The sequence below is a fragment of the Coturnix japonica genome, chromosome 17 (assembly GCF_001577835.2).
Source record: "Coturnix japonica isolate 7356 chromosome 17, Coturnix japonica 2.1, whole genome shotgun sequence".
Classification (NCBI taxonomy): Eukaryota; Metazoa; Chordata; class Aves; order Galliformes; family Phasianidae; genus Coturnix; species Coturnix japonica.
In genome coordinates, this window is record NC_029532.1 from 8,068,224 (window position 1) to 8,083,523 (window position 15,300).

General features: G+C 51.8%; 4 protein-coding genes across 6 annotated transcripts; 1 reads left to right on the top strand and 3 right to left on the bottom strand.

Annotated features, from left to right (window-relative positions):
* Positions 1 to 170: 170 nt before the first annotated feature.
* Positions 171 to 3,866, bottom strand: ARPC5L (actin related protein 2/3 complex subunit 5 like). Its single transcript, XM_015879454.2, has 4 exons — positions 3,679 to 3,866; positions 3,186 to 3,258; positions 2,490 to 2,666; positions 171 to 755 (listed from the first exon to the last, which is right to left on the bottom strand). The coding sequence occupies exons 1-4, from the start codon at positions 3,816 to 3,818 to the stop codon at positions 693 to 695; spliced, it is 453 nt and encodes a 150-aa protein (XP_015734940.1). The 5' UTR covers positions 3,819 to 3,866; the 3' UTR covers positions 171 to 692.
* Positions 3,867 to 3,985: 119 nt separating this feature from the next.
* PPP6C (protein phosphatase 6 catalytic subunit) lies at positions 3,986 to 7,725 on the bottom strand. Of its 2 annotated transcripts, XM_015879452.2 has the most exons (7): positions 7,591 to 7,725; positions 7,285 to 7,380; positions 7,133 to 7,198; positions 6,685 to 6,826; positions 5,726 to 5,805; positions 5,375 to 5,584; positions 4,251 to 4,549 (listed from the first exon to the last, which is right to left on the bottom strand). In XM_015879452.2, exons 1-7 carry the CDS (start codon positions 7,663 to 7,665, stop codon positions 4,301 to 4,303), a joined length of 918 nt encoding a protein of 305 aa, XP_015734938.1. In that variant the 5' UTR covers positions 7,666 to 7,725; the 3' UTR covers positions 4,251 to 4,300. The 2 variants fall into 2 exon arrangements, with proteins under 2 accessions (XP_015734939.1, XP_015734938.1); XM_015879453.2 differs by lacking the exon at positions 7,285 to 7,380 and having other exon boundaries at positions 3,986 to 4,549; positions 7,591 to 7,712.
* A 35-nt stretch (positions 7,726 to 7,760) lies between these two features.
* RABEPK (Rab9 effector protein with kelch motifs) lies at positions 7,761 to 10,083 on the top strand. Its single transcript, XM_015879451.2, has 7 exons — positions 7,761 to 7,889; positions 7,965 to 8,110; positions 8,210 to 8,362; positions 8,483 to 8,644; positions 9,006 to 9,155; positions 9,267 to 9,416; positions 9,680 to 10,083. Exons 1-7 carry the CDS (start codon positions 7,831 to 7,833, stop codon positions 9,973 to 9,975), a joined length of 1,116 nt encoding a protein of 371 aa, XP_015734937.1. The 5' UTR covers positions 7,761 to 7,830; the 3' UTR covers positions 9,976 to 10,083.
* Positions 10,084 to 11,095: 1,012 nt separating this feature from the next.
* On the bottom strand, positions 11,096 to 15,300 carry HSPA5 (heat shock protein family A (Hsp70) member 5). Of its 2 annotated transcripts, XM_015879449.2 has the most exons (9): positions 15,180 to 15,300; positions 14,869 to 14,997; positions 14,447 to 14,678; positions 14,076 to 14,213; positions 13,751 to 13,863; positions 13,270 to 13,660; positions 12,712 to 12,949; positions 12,377 to 12,544; positions 11,096 to 11,982 (listed from the first exon to the last, which is right to left on the bottom strand). In XM_015879449.2, the coding sequence occupies exons 2-9, from the start codon at positions 14,982 to 14,984 to the stop codon at positions 11,420 to 11,422; spliced, it is 1,959 nt and encodes a 652-aa protein (XP_015734935.1). In that variant the 5' UTR covers positions 14,985 to 14,997; positions 15,180 to 15,300; the 3' UTR covers positions 11,096 to 11,419.

Sequence of the window (15,300 nt, forward strand, 5' to 3'; positions counted from 1 at the left end):
TGTCAGCTCTACCAAAAGGAAGCAGGGCCCAGGCTCCATGCAGCCAGAACCTGAGCACTGAGCTCAGTTTGAAGACAAAGTTTGGAAATGAGTGCTCATGTAGAGGTAGACACTTAATGTAGAAATGCTATTGAGGGCTTAATTTTGGGTGCCAGAAATCAACAATTGACTTAACTTGTATGATCCAAGAACTTTATTGATGCAGCAGGCACTTTACAATGAAACCAACCCCAAAGTCCAACCGTCCTCTGACCATATATATACATACATATACAAAATCATCTTTCTAATAAACACTTATCCCATTCATAAACTGTCAGAATCTTGCAACTGTGAAGACCATAGCTCCCTCTTAAATAAGTAGCACAGACAGGATCTTGGATCACCACGCTTTGATAAAGCAGCATCTGAAAATACCTGCTCACTTTCAGTAGTAGGAGGCAGGAGTTTGCCTTCTCTCTGCCTTAAAAGAAGCAAGCAGGAGAATGTCTTGGCTCCTGTACGTGATAGTCAGAATATACAGGAATACCTTTACTCTTTTCCCACCTTTAATGTTAAAAGCAGTCCAAGAGGAGGTTTCCATAGTATTTCAGTAGATTGGAATCTCTAATCAAGATGGACCAGCATCACTTCAGCTACTTCCTTCTTCTGGGTCCAAAACTGATGGTTGTCTTGCTTCGAGTTAATAGTCTTTAAACAGTCTTTCTTGCTGTAAGAACTCTTACTATGGAACCTAGTCCACCTGCTGCTAATGCCTGTGGGGTGGGAGAAGGAGACAAGATCAGTTCTACAGTCACACACGGCTTACGATGAAACCTTCATTGTTCTTAGCAGCCTGCAGGGCTGGCAGTGGTTCTGCTGGTACAACTTGTGTGTTCCGTCACACAAAGCGCACGCTGTATTTGTTAACTCCTAAGCAATGTTTTATGCTAATTGCTACAACCAGAGCATCAGTTCTCAAGTTGTTCCACCCCTCTGTACCTGTGCAGGTACCTTCTGCACTGCTAAAACCTTCAGCTTCCTGCAGTAACAAGTTCTACATTCACACACTTATTCCTTTGCCACATTTCAGCTCCTTGCCTGTTCCTGTCTTGGGCCATGAACTCGGGAGCTCTATGCCCCCTGTCCTCTCTGAACGTACAGATGAGCTCCTTCTTTGACCCAGGTTTTTGCAGTACATACACAGCGCTACTCTCTAAACATGCTATAAATCTAAGAAGCAAGGAAATGAAGGGTGGACAAAACAGCTCATTGTAACACATCCCACCACATCTGAAGGCTAAAGTACACAAAACCTTATGAACTGACTTGCATCTAGTGAAGGACACCGATGATGCAGAATACCTTACACTCCTGCTCCTGAATGGGGAAAGGAGGAAGGGCTTAGTCTGGTTTCATTTGCATCCTTAATAAAAATGAAACATTCTTCTAAAGTCTAGGAGGAGATGCATGTAAGTGAGGGCCGCAGAGGAGCTGCTCAGATTAGACCTGACGGATGCAGAAATGGCATCAGGCCCTTCCAGGGGCCAGGCAGGTGCTGCTGAGCTGCTGCCCACAGTCAGAGTGAGCTGCACGTCCTGCCTGCACTGCTGGAAAGCAGAACACAAAGCTCTAAGCAGCTCCCTGCACACTGCACAACTGCAGCTTTCCTTTGAAAACAAAGGGGAAGAGATGCTTGCACGTGTCTACGTGTTCTGAGCAGTGACTTCTTTCCAGTCAGGGCAGTCTTGTGTAATGTTACGTACTGGGAGTATCAACCTACGGTGACCCAAAAAGAGCCTCCAGTAGGAAGAACAACACAAAATGTCAAGCACAAACATGTTCCTTCCTGTGCAATTTCCTCCCCCTCCTGCCTATCGATATTCTGCAAGGCTGGGGACAGCTGCCAGGAGCTGGAGTCACCATTGCACAACTTGTTTTAACTCATCACAAGGAAGCACGCCCTGTGCAAATGACCGGCCAGCAGCCAGCTGTGAGCACAGCACATACAGCCCCCCTCGCTGCGACCCTGCCACAGAAACGCCACTAAGTGCCACTGAGGCATCAAAGCCTTTACTGTGCAAACTGAGCAGGTTTGCTATAACTGGTCAGCTCGGATGTACTTCAGCACAGCGTTTCACTGACAAAAAGCATCACATCTGAGCCATCCTGGGCACCCCATGAGCCAAAGGCACCTTCAATCAATCAATCAATCAATCTCACCTCCACTCCCAGCTGCTGCTCCTTGTGGGGGAAACCACCACCAGACACAAGTCATAAACCTTCCTGCAGCTGACGCTGCTCTGCCACACCCACCCCTCCCATCCCTCCAGGCTGAGGAGAGCTCTGAAGTACCACAGAAACTCCATACGCCCAACACCAAGAGGCCAAGAACAAAAGGCAGCACCGAGCTCTGCTCCTCAGGGAGGATCCCCCTCATCGCACACCTCCCCATCCAGGAGGTCCTGAAAGCACCGACAGTGACAACAGAGCCCAGAGCAAACACTCACCTTTTCATGCCATTGGAGTAATATTGCACTGCTATTTTCTGTCGGCTTTTCAAATCCTTTATAAATATACTTCATTAACAAGTCAATCCCGTTTCTGTCTAAGGAGTTCACCGCTTGTTCAATTTCACTGCTCTTAAAAGACGTGAGGACTCTGAGCATGGTGCCCTGCGCCTGCTCCTGCACAGGAAGGAAAACGGCATTAGGATCAGCAAAGCTGGATGTGACCCCAAGTGCAGCAAAGCACTCGGAGCAGCGGCTGCGCTGATGGTGTGAAGATGCAGCAGCCAAACAGGAGGAAGTTTTACACTTTAAGTTTCAGTAGTGAGAAGGAAGAAGAGCAGAGAGCTTTAAAACTGGACTTGTTGGTGTTCCCACCTGGGGGGAACCACCTGAACTGCACTGCAGAACAAACCTACAGCCCGAGAACAACGAACAACGTCCGGCTCCTGCAGCACAAGATCCCCTGGGCTGTGCTCTGTGCTCCCTCTCAGCCCCCGGCTGCTGCCGGCCGCGTTTCCCCACAGCACGGGCCGCTCCCCGGGCACACAGCAGCACCGGGCCGTCCTACAGCAGCACCGCGACACCCGCACACAAACCGCAGCGCCGTCCTTCAAGAGCAGACGGACGGGAGGTGCCATGGAGCACAAGGTCAGCGCCGGGGGCGCCGCTCGTTACCGGTCCCGGGGCCGCACTCACCTTCATGGCCGCGCTGCGCGTCTGTGCGGGGTTGTTCCTTAGGGCCGCGTGCAGCGCGCGCAGCGCTTCGCCTCTACGGCGAGAGTCAAGGAGCAACGGCGGCACCGGGAGCACCGGGACGGAGCGATAAGGGGAGGGGGCAGGGGAGGAGGGCGCTGCAAAGCGGGTACCTGAACTACGGCCACACAACGGCAGCGGGGAGGGACGGGACCGGGGGCAGCACGGAGGGCAGCACCAAGCAGCACCGAGCAGCACCGGGCAGCACCGGGCAGCACCGAGCGGCACCGGGCGATACCGGGCAGCACCGGGCGATACCAGCCAGCACCGGGCAGTACCGGGCAGTACGGGGCAGTACCGAGCAGTACCGAGCAGTACCGGGCGATACCGGGCAGCACCGGGCAGTACCGAGCAGCCTCAGGCCGCGCTCCCGCCCCGCAAACCTTCCCGAGGCCCCGCGGGCAGCGCTCGGTGGCCGTGCCGCCATGAAGGATACTGCCTCAGCAGCGCCTCCACCTCGGGGCTCGCGTCGGGTTCGGCCGCCGCCGCCTCCTCGGGCTCCTCCACGAAGCGGTTCTCGTCGTACTGATCGATGTCCAGGCGGCGGAAGCGGGACGAGAGCGTGCTCCGCGCCATGCCGACGGAACCGGAACCGTCGGAACCGGAACCTCCCCCGCCGCTCCGCCGGAACCGGAAGCGCGGAGCCCGCCCCGCCCGGAGCAGGAAGGAGCGGAGCGGAGTGCGCCCCCCCGTCCCGTCCCGTCCCGTCCCGTCCCGTCCGGCGCCACGGAGCGACACGGCGCTGAAAAACCACAACGAGCCTTTAATTACAAAGTGGGCGGCGGCACCAACGGCCGCGGAACTTTGCTGCTGAAATCTCGTACATCTACGGGAGACGAACGGAGCCGCACGGAGCACCGGGAGCAGCCGAACGGCGCCGCTCAGCGGAGAAACGAACAACGAGCGGTTCGGATCCGCACAAATGGATCCGGGGGAGGGCGGGGAAACGGCTGCGCAGCGCAATGACAACGAACGGCGATAAGTTAAAGATAAAAGGCAGAGGCGGCATCTCAGCAGCAAAGTGCTCAATAAAAAGTATATTGTAGGGCGGGGGCGGCTCAGAGGAAGTAGGGGGTGGTTGTCCGGGGAGGGATCACCCGCTCTGAGTCTGGGACGGCGCGGAACAGCCTCGGTTCTCTCGTATTTACGTCCTGGAAGACCATGATGGAAGCGATGTTCCCGCAGCGATAGCAGTAATTGGGAGCTGACCACACCGTTACCAACTTCTCGTCAAACATGAATTTGTAGCCTTCGTGAACCAGCTGATGTGCTCTGCAGATGAGCTTCAGGTTGTTGATGTGGACAAACTGCAAAGAAAAGTGGCGTGTCACAGCTCTGTGCGTGGCCGCGCAGCAGCTGCTGCCCAGCAGAGCTCCTCAGCGCTGTGTGGGCCCAGCTCCGGGCTCAGCTCTGGGCTCTGCAGCGCTGACAGCACTGACCCACCCGGGAGGTTTTCCCAAGGCCTCTGAGAGGTGCAGGCTGTGCTAAGGACACTCCCTGTGTCCCTGTGCTCCCAGCACAGCTCTGCGGCCCCAGCCATGTGTGCCCAGCACCCCCACAGAGCTGGGACTGAGCTGATGGTGCTGGGAGCAAACCGCTCCTGTCAGAGCACAGAGGGCAACTTTGGGCTTTGAAACCTGAACAGTGAGAAACACTCCTGCCTGTGACAGCCGTGGTGCCTAGGCCTGCACTGCCCACGCCTTTCAATCCCTCCTGAATATGCTGCAGAGGAGCAGAGAACAACACACTGCATGAGGCAGGGATTCATCTTAGGGCCGGTTCAGAAGCCTGGGAAGTTCAGTGGGTCTGAGCCTCTTACTATGTTGCAAAGTAACAAAAATTAAGTCAAAGCTAGTATTTCTTCTTCCAAATCATTAGACAAGTATTCTACACAAAGCCTAGTAATTCTAGTTAGTCTCACTGCATTACACTTTTTAAACACAAGGTGTGCATTATCTCACTTGGCACTTTATGAGGGGAAAAGAGTATGTCACGAGAAAACCTCCCTCACCTCCACACCAACTCAGTCCCCTCACAAGGGAAGTTCCTTAATCCACTCGTCACTACAGTAAAGTCAAACACTTCATCTCACACCTGCAATTATGGGACGCAGCACAGGACGGCATCGTTACCTCATTTGTCACCTTAGCACCAAACAGCCAACCCGCCCCTCGCGGACTGATGGCCCACGTATCCACATCTTCTGGATCAGACCAAACCAGGTCACAGAAGGCGCCTTTATGAGGAATTTCTTGATTACGTTCAATGGTGCGAATCTGATCGAGTGTCTTGATGTCCGGAGACAATCCACCGTGCACACAGAGAATCTGCTCATCTATTAGCTGGAGAGAAAAAGGAACACAAAGAATGCTCAGTATTTCAACCAAACCAAGAACCTCTCCAGCACCACCCTCACCACCACCAATTCTTCAAGTTATATTTAGACAATCTACCTGTATCTTTTTTAAGGTGTTTACACTTACAGCTGCTATTGTGAGCATGTCAAAGACTTTGGTGCAGTATCTCCAAGCATTAGCATTTCCGTATTTGGTTTGGCACTCATCTGTTAAATAGAGAATTTTTTTCTTCTTAACAGACCAGAAGGAATTCAGGCAATATGATCAGAGTCAAACAGAACAGAACCTAAAAAGGCAGATGTAAACCAAAAAGCAAACAGACAAATAAAAAACAGCTGGGAGCAACCGGTGAGCACTGGCTGGAAAGCACTGCTCACTGCTTCTGTGGTCCACCAGCAGGGAGAGAACCTCAGTATCTACTGCTGTGTCTTCAGCAACAGACAGAGGAAAAAGCAACACGACAGACAGCACCTCAGCATCTTCCCACCACTGACTGCCTGGGAACAGCCCCCCTGCTCACCCAGCAGTGTTTATACTCTACATTTCATGCAAGAGAAGTGAGGCAGAAACAGTGAACCCATCAGGGCTAATTAGAGACCTTTTCACTACAAATAAGTGTTACAGTAGCTTTGTTTGTAGCTATACAAACACATCAATAAAACTGATGGACAAATTTTACTTTGGAGCTTCACGAGGCTTACAAATGTTTATATATGCTCTTGTTGACACACTATATCATGTTATCCAGAAGAAAGCAAATTACAGCCTATATATGACAATGCTTTTCTCAGTTATACCTAAAGAGAATTATGTAGAATCTTTTATTTAAAGATACCAAAGCATATCATCAAAAAATGCAAAGAAAAACTGAGATGCTGGAGGAAAAGATGGTCTGGAGATGGACTAAAACGCTTTTACTTCTTGAACACAACAGTGTTAAATAACATTTGAGACCGTTTCCCACCCAGTTCAAGTAAAGCCCCACTTAACAGTGCACACACAAAGCCGATTTCAAAAGGGAAATAGGAGGTAGTTGTTGATGGCATGCTGGCCCCCATTCAGAAATCACTTGGGTAAAGTCTTACCATAGAATCCATACACTTGTGTTATCTGCCTGCTTTCATGATTGCCTCGTAACAGCGTGATACGATCGGGCCATTTAGCTTTTAGTGCCAGAAGGTAAGTGAAAGTCTCAAGACTATAGTAACCTCTATCTACAAAATCGCCCTGCAAAGTCAAAACAGAATTATGAATGAAGAAACAGCAAAAAGGAGAAATGCAAAGTGACACATCCACCTTTAACTCCTCATTGCACAAAGGAACCTGACGCTGAAGGGAGCCAAGCGGTGAGAACGAGCTCAGCTCCCCAGCAATGGTTCACTCACCCCTGCACGGGACGCCCGGCTCTGCCCGCCCTGCAGCCGGGGGCAGCACAGGGGTGGGAGGGCAGAGCGCTGCCACCAGGGCCGGCACCCAGCGCAGAACCGGGACCAACACGGCGCGAGGAGCAAAGCGGCACCGGCACGTACATACCATGAAGATGTAGTTGGTGTCGGGCACCTGCCCGCCGGTCCGGAACAGCTCGCACAGGTCATAGAACTGCGGGAAGGGGCACGAGTCAGCGCGGGCGGCGGCACCGGGCACCGCGGGGCGTCCCGGCCGAGCAGCGCGGCGTGTCCCGTTACCTGCCCGTGGATGTCCCCGCACACGGTGACGGGCGTGGAGACGGGCTGCACGTTGGACTCCTCCAGCAGCAGGTCGCACACGTAGTCACACAGGCGCTGCGGGAACACGGCGGGTAGCGCCACCAGCAGCGCCGGGGTGTGCACCAGCACCACCAACAGCACCGGACAGTATCGCTATCGCTATCGCTATCGCCATCGCCATCGCTATCACTATCGCTATCACTATCGCTATCGCCATCGCTACTACAACCACCGGCACCGTCCACCGCCGCCCGTCCGACCCCGCCCCCCCCCGCCCGGTCCCACCTTGAGGTCGTTCTCGGGCAGGTACTTGCAGAGCCGAGCGATCTCCACGTACTTGTCCAGGTCCAGCGGCGCCATCTTGGGACGGCAGCTCGGAGCCGGAAACGGAGCTCTCCACTTCCGGGAAGCGGCGCGAGACTCGGACGCCAGCGGAACTTCCGCGAACTTCCGGCCGCGCACCGGAAGTTGGCGGCGGCCGGAGCCGTGTGGGGCGGGCGGAGCTCGGCCCGGCCCGGTCCCGCCATGGGGCCGCTGCTGCCGCCGCTGCTGGAGCCGGGCAGCCGCCCGCGGGCGGGCAAGTGGTGAGCGGGGGGCGGGGCGGCGCGGTCCCGGCCGGCTCTCGGCCTCGGCTGAGCGCCGCCCGTCGCTTCCCGCAGGTACCGGCTGGCCCCGCGCGGTGAATGGCCCCGCGGGCGCGTGGGTCACGGCTGCGTGCTGGTACCGGGCGGGTCGGGCCGCGTGCTGCTCCTGGGCGGCGCCGACCCCGCGGGCGCTTTCGCGGACGCGCACTTCGTGGAGCTGGGTGAGGGTCGGGTCGGACCGGGCGGAGCCGCTGCCGTTCCCCGTTAACAGCCCCCGCTGCCGCCGCCGTTCCCCGCTAACGGCCCCGCCCCGCCCGCAGACACACACCGCTGGGCCCCGGCTGCCTGGAGCGGGCTGCGGCCGCGCTACGAGCACGCCACGTTCCTGCCCGCCCGCCTTCCGACGCGACTCTGGGTGTTCGGCGGCGCGCACCCGGCCGGGAACCGGAGCTGCGTCCAAGTGCTGGACCCCGGTGAGTGCCGGCACCTCGTCGGATGCCGGACCTCGGTGGAGCGGGTGTCGGGCCGGGCCGGCGGTGCGGAGCGGCCCTTCAGACCTCGTGTATGCTTTATTAATTGAATGTCTTAATTAGAAATAGGAACCTGGGAGAGTCCCGAGGTGACGGGTGTTCCGCCACTGCCCAGGACATTCCACACCTCCTCAGCAGCTCTAGGGACCTGTCTGTACGTCTTCGGAGGTGGAGACAAAGGAGCGGAGCCGGTTAAAGACCAGCAGCTTCATGTCTTTGACACAGGTACCTGAGTGTGTCGTGAGCTGTACCGGCACTGGAAGTAACCGCCCGCTGTTCTGAAGTTCTGCCTCCCAGATCTCATCAGCCTTGGCTGCGAGTTTCAATGGAGGGCTGAAGGTTGCTGAGGGCTGAAGGTTGCTGCTGACATGTGCTCACCTCTGTATTGCAATGGGGAACTTGGGCCAAAGTGGCAGTATAATGATTTGGGACAGGAAATGCTGTGAGACTTCTCATGACCTGTTGGTATTATTCTGTCTGTTCCTATAGTCCTGCATACCCCAGGAGGGAACCCCAGCGAGACTCGGGGGCTGCTGGTTTGTAGAGCTGACAGTTTTCCTCATACACACACATTCCCATTTTTCAGATGCTTTGACATGGACCCAGCCTGGCACCCACGGTGACCCCCCTTCTCCTCGGCACGGACATGTCATAGTTGCAGTTGGGACCAAGCTCTTCATACATGGAGGTTTAGCTGGTGATATTTTTTATGATGATCTGTTCTGCATCGATACAAGTAAGTAGGGCCACAAGTACCTTAGAACAATGGCTGTGCTATGAAGTGTTTTGCTTTGGTTTTGTTTGTTTTTAATAATGCATAACCATATCTGTTCTTGTTCTCCACCAGCCGACATGAAGTGGGTTAAGATAGCAGCCACTGGTGATGTGCCGGGAGGACGGGCATCCCATTCATCCACTGTGTTTAAAGATCACTTATACATTTTTGGTGGAATAGGTCCAGATGGGACTCTAGATACTACATACAAGTATCATATAGGTAGGGAGACTTCTCTCAGCTTTCTGATGGTAAATGCCAGTCTGTTTGAAAATCTATAAAATACATTGTGGTTTTAGTTCCTAGGCTTCATTCTCCTAGCAATTAGTGTCACTGCACTGGAAATATGTCAGTACAAGTTCTGTTGTTACGGCTAGATGGTACTGCAGACTGGTGCATAATTAGCAATGGTACTATCCAGCGTGGTTTTTGAGTCTGTTTAAAAAAGCACTGTTTAAAGATGTGAATGTATTTTTGTACTGCAGAAGAGCAGAAGTGGACACTGCTGCAGTTTGATTCTCCTCTGCCTGCTGGGAGACTGGACCACGCCATGTGTGTCATTCCCTGGCGGGTTGGCAAGAATGGTGACACTGGAGCTGTCACTAGGGATGATAAAGCTGAGCCAACTGCATCAGCTGGTGACAGAGCTGAGCACCTCTGTGGAGGCCAGGATGAGAAGGCATGTACTGAAGACACAATGGTGCATCTGCTGTTAATATTTGGTGGGATGGATACACAAGCAGAGATATATAGGGACTGCATTGTAAGTCTGATTGAATAGTCCAGCTGCAGCCCTTCACAGGACCATCCCCTTCCTTAAGTTTTTGTATTAGTGTCTGATTAAGTTCTCTATTTCCAATAAACAAATTCTTGCCCTATAGGGGTGGCAGTCCTGCTCTCTGTGCAGTTGTGTACCAGTAGATGTGTCAGTCCCTTTGGGAGGATGCAGCAGCTGTGCCTTCAGCAGCTTGGCTCACGTGCTGCTGGAAGGTGAAAAGCCAGAGGCTGCAGTGATTTGGGGCAGCTTTCTCCCTGAAGCTCACACGCTCCTAGTTGACTATAAAGCCACTTCTACCTGCAGAGCTGAGGTTATCTGCAAAGACTGGGGGATCATTAAGGGAGTTCGTCTTACAGTATTTTGAAAAGAAGAAGATGAGAAACCCTGACTCCCCTGCACCAGGAAAGGTGCCTTTCAAGGCAGTAGAGCTGGTGCTTAGGCCTGAACTTGCTGCTCCTGTTACTACACTGGGGAACCAGTAAGACTGGCCTTGAGATACACAGCTGTTCTCAGTTTTTGACGCCGGCTGGCTTTCATTCTTCAGAAAACTGCATTTCTTTATGATCTTTGTCCCATTTCTGTACCAGCTTTACTAGCTCAAGTTTAACAATGTACCTCTCCTGTCAGTGCTTGTTACAGTTACTAACAAAGCTCCACAGGAAACAACCCCCCCCCCGTTGTTTCAATACTTTGCCTCTTGCTTTGTTACAAATAATTACCTTTAAGTGCAGTGCAACACTACATAAACAGTTTAGTACAAGTAAGTAGCTCTCTTTCAAATAGAGGCACCAAGTCCACACTTCTGGAGCTGTTTGCTGGGGCCTGTTTAATATAAAAGAAATAAAAAGGCTGAGTAAAGGAGAGGGCTGCAATGGCCTTTTAGCATCAAGAAGGGTCAGGTAGTTGAGCTTTAAAGCTTTTGCAGCCTTTTTTGTATTAAACCATAGGGTAGCTAACCTGAACTCTGTATACAAAGCTCCCCTCACAGCAAAGCTGTTATGGTTACATGGTGCCTTTAGTCTTAGCTGTATCTGTGGTTATATGAACCTTAAGTGTTCACACTGTAATTACCTTCTCAGAAGCAGATGCTGCTAGTCAGTATGAATTACAAGCTACAACAAAATCCAGTGTAAATAACAAATTTATTGTGGTCACTTCAGGTAGAAAAGTTCTACGCCAAATTCACATGACCAAGCTGTTAAATAGAATGCTTCCATAGCCGATAGTTCTAAACCCATTTCGCATTTACATTCCCCCCCCTGCTACCCTTCCCTCCCCAGACATCAAGCAACTGCTAACGAAAAGCAGTAAACAGCCACTTAGGGCTAGCATTTCCAGCTCCACTCACAAGTGAAGATTCAAAGTTACATTCCAAATTAAGAGTCCAATATTTTAACAAGTGTTCCTGAGTCCAATATATACACACAACATTCAGAGATGCCAGTATCTACAACTCATCCTTCTCTGCTGCTTCTTCTTCACCAGTGGGAGGGGGGCCTGCACTTCCATAGAGCTTGCTAACGATTGGCTGAACAACTTCCTCCAGCTCCTTCTTCTTTGATTTGAAGTCTTCAATGTCTGCATCCTGATGGCTTTCCAGCCACTCTATCTTTTCCTCTACTGCCTTTTCTATTGTTTCTTTGTCTTCAGAAGACAGCTTGCCACCCAGCTTCTCTTTGTCCCCAATCTGATTCTTCAAAGAATACGCATAGCTCTCCAGCTCATTCCGGGCATCAATGCGTTCTTTAAGCTTTTTGTCTTCCTCAGCAAACTTCTCAGCATCATTAACCATCCTCTCGATCTCCTCTGGTGTCAGCCGGTTCTGATCATTCGTAATTGTGATCTTGTTTTTGTTCCCAGTGCCCTTGTCTTCTGCTGTGACACGAAGGATTCCATTCACATCTATTTCAAAGGTCACTTCAATCTGTGGTACACCACGAGGAGCAGGAGGGATCCCGGTCAGATCAAAAGTTCCCAGAAGATGATTGTCCTTGGTGAGGGGACGCTCACCTAAAAAGAAATGTTGATACGTTTACTAACTGTTGTTTGTGCAACACCTGACCTGAGGTGCGTGCTTTTCAAAGCTGAGGCTTTAATTCCAACCTGACCATCTGTCTAGATGCCTACAGTACCTTACTCCACAAAGCAGCTCTTTCAATCACAGCTATGGAATAACTATTTTAAAAGAATGATAGGAATCACTTTTGAGTTCAAGCTGCCTGATCAGAGCTGTCACGGTAGGTAGAAAATAGGTGGAGCTAGCACTGCTACCAAGCTTCTCCCTATGGAGATGTGTGTAAGCTTCTAGACACCACACATCCTTCTAACAACACAGGAGGCAAGTATAAATCTGAATGAGGAGTTCAGCTCTACATGCAGTAGTGCCATCCCAGAGGGCCCTTACCTTCATAGACCTTAATTGTCACTGTTGGCTGATTGTCAGAAGCTGTGGAGAAGATCTGAGACTTCTTTGTAGGAACAACAGTATTTCTTGGGATCAGTTTAGTCATTACACCTCCAACTGTCTCAATGCCAAGCGTCAAAGGACACACATCAAGCAACACCAGGTCACCTGTAACAAAGATCAGGCATGAGAGCATGAATGACTTGAGCTCTTCTTTGAAGTGTAACAGCCTATCACTGTCAATAGCAGCCTGAGTTAGAGACATCAAGCTTTCTATGACTGTGAAAACTCAGTTCTATCACTTGCCAATAACATCCACTATTTATTGTCATTACCTGTATCTTGGTCCCCAGAGAGAACGCCAGCCTGAACAGCTGCACCATAGGCTACAGCCTCATCTGGATTAATGCCACGAGAAGGCTCTTTCCCATTGAAAAACTCCTTAACAAGTTGTTGTATTTTGGGGATGCGAGTAGAACCACCAACAAGAACTATCTCATCAATATCAGACTTCTTTAGGTCAGAGTCTTCCAGAACTTTCTGAACAGGCTTCATTGTAGAACGGAATAGATCCTGGAAAGCAGAAGAAAGTTAGAACAATAATGCTGTATTCCCCATGCCTGTTTTCAAAACTAAACAGCCTCAGGATACCAAGAATTACTGAGCGTGTCCATCTTCAGGCTTATGATCAGCTTTCCTAAGACCTTAGCTATCAGTAACATGCTGAGTCCCCAGTACCCTGGGAAGTAGCTTCCTGCTTTTTTATTCAAGTAGCAAGTTATTTTTACCCTGTTTAAATGTAACTAAGTTACAACATGAAACAGCACACCACCACTAGCAGCAAGTGACTAATCTGGAGCTGAGGGAACGTGGCTTTAGCTTTCTAAGCTTACCATATTCAGTTCTTCAAATTTGGCACGAGTAAGTGTCTCGGAGAAATCCTCTCCTTCAAAAAAGGATTCTATTTCAATTCTAGCTTGGTGCTGGGATGACAGGGCTCGCTTGGCTTTCTCTACTTCCCGTCTTAGCTTCTGTACAGCTCTGTTATCCTTCCTGACATCTTTCCCAGTTTTCTTCTTGTAGAGTTTGATGAAGTGCTCCATAACACGTTGGTCAAAGTCTTCTCCACCCAGGTGTGTGTCACCATTGGTAGCCACAACTTCAAAGACTCCATTGTCAATTGTCAGCAGGGAGACATCAAAAGTTCCACCACCCAGGTCAAACACGAGGATGTTCTTCTCACCCTCTCTCTTGTCCAATCCATATGCAATAGCAGCAGCAGTTCTGTATAGGAATAACCAAGTTCAGGAAACTTTTGATTACCAGACCCCACCCCCAAATAACCAGCAGGCCAAGGTACTTCAGGCTACTTACGGCTCGTTGATAATACGCATCACGTTAAGGCCAGCAATGGTACCAGCATCTTTTGTGGCCTGGCGCTGGGAGTCATTGAAGTAAGCTGGCACAGTGACAACAGCATGAGTAACCTGCAGAAAACAGAACAATTAGATTAAGAAATGCTACGTACCTTAAAAATAATCTTATAAATGCTGATAACAAGATATCGTATTAGCTGAGCCCATCCAACTGGGCTGCCTAAGAAACTAACCGCACCGAGCAAAGTCTGGGACCACAAGGTTATCTTTAGTTTTTTTTAAGGCTACTGCTTTAAGTTCCTGTTTTAAGTATTCAGACTTACCTTCTTCCCCAGATAAGCCTCTGCAGTTTCTTTCATCTTTGTCAGGACCATGGCAGAAATTTCTTCAGGAGCAAATGTTTTTGTTTGTCCACCACCGACATCAACCTGAATATGCGGCTTGGCTTTCTTTTCAACAACCTGAAGTGAGAAACAGACCGTTATATTCCAGGCGTTCATAAACATAGCCTGTACTCTGGACATCACCAAACCTTTCTTAGGAAGGCTATAAAAATACAGACCTGCTCAGATCAAACAGCACTACTGTTTAGCTACCACACCTCCCCCTCCTAAGTCAAGAGAGATGTGCAGCTCCTGTAGCCCACTCCTGACCAGAAACCCTCCACCCCCTTATCCCTGCTCATGAGGCACACCTTGAAGGGCAGATACTTGATGTCCTGCTGCACAGAGGGATCATTCCAGGTTCGACCTATGAGCCGCTTGGCATCAAACACAGTGTTCTCAGGGTTGGATGTCAGCTGGTTCTTGGCTGCATCCCCGATCAGCCGCTCCCCCTCAGGCGTGAATGCCACGTAGGATGGAGTGATGCGGTTCCCCTGGTCATTAGCGATGATTTCCACGCGGCCGTTCTTGAAAACACCCACACTGAAGAAAAAACAGAGCAGTCAGACGACAAACGGACAGTCCCCCCCCTCCTCGCACTTGTCTGTCCCCTCCCCAGGACCCACAGCTCCTTCATCCCTTCATCTCTCCCTCCCGCCCCACGACCCCCCACCCCCATCCCGATCCCCGTGTCCGCGCGGCCCATCCCCAGGACAAACGGTTCCCTACGCACCAAGAATACGTCGTGCCGAGGTCGATGCCCACCACCGTGCCCACATCCTCCTTTTTCTCCTCGTCGTCAGCCCTCGCGCCGCCCAGCAGCAGCAGCGCCAACAGGAGGTGCCTCATGCCGCCCGCCGCTCTGCCGAGAGATGCCGGTCACAAAATGGAGGCGCCACATGCGCGGCCCAACCCGGCCCAGCCTCATCGCCCCCCACAGCGCCCGGTCCCCTCCCGCAGCCGGTCCCATCCCCTCCACCCACCAGGCCCCGCCGGGCCCAGCAGGCCGCAGCAGGCCTAAGTAGGCCGCACCGCCGCCCCTACCGTCACACACGACCCGCCGCGTCTCCAACTGCCGCTGCACACCCAGGCCGCGCCGCCCGCCCTTATATATCCTCCGTTACTTCTTCGTGGAGGCTCGCCATTGGCCGCAGAGCCCTCGCTG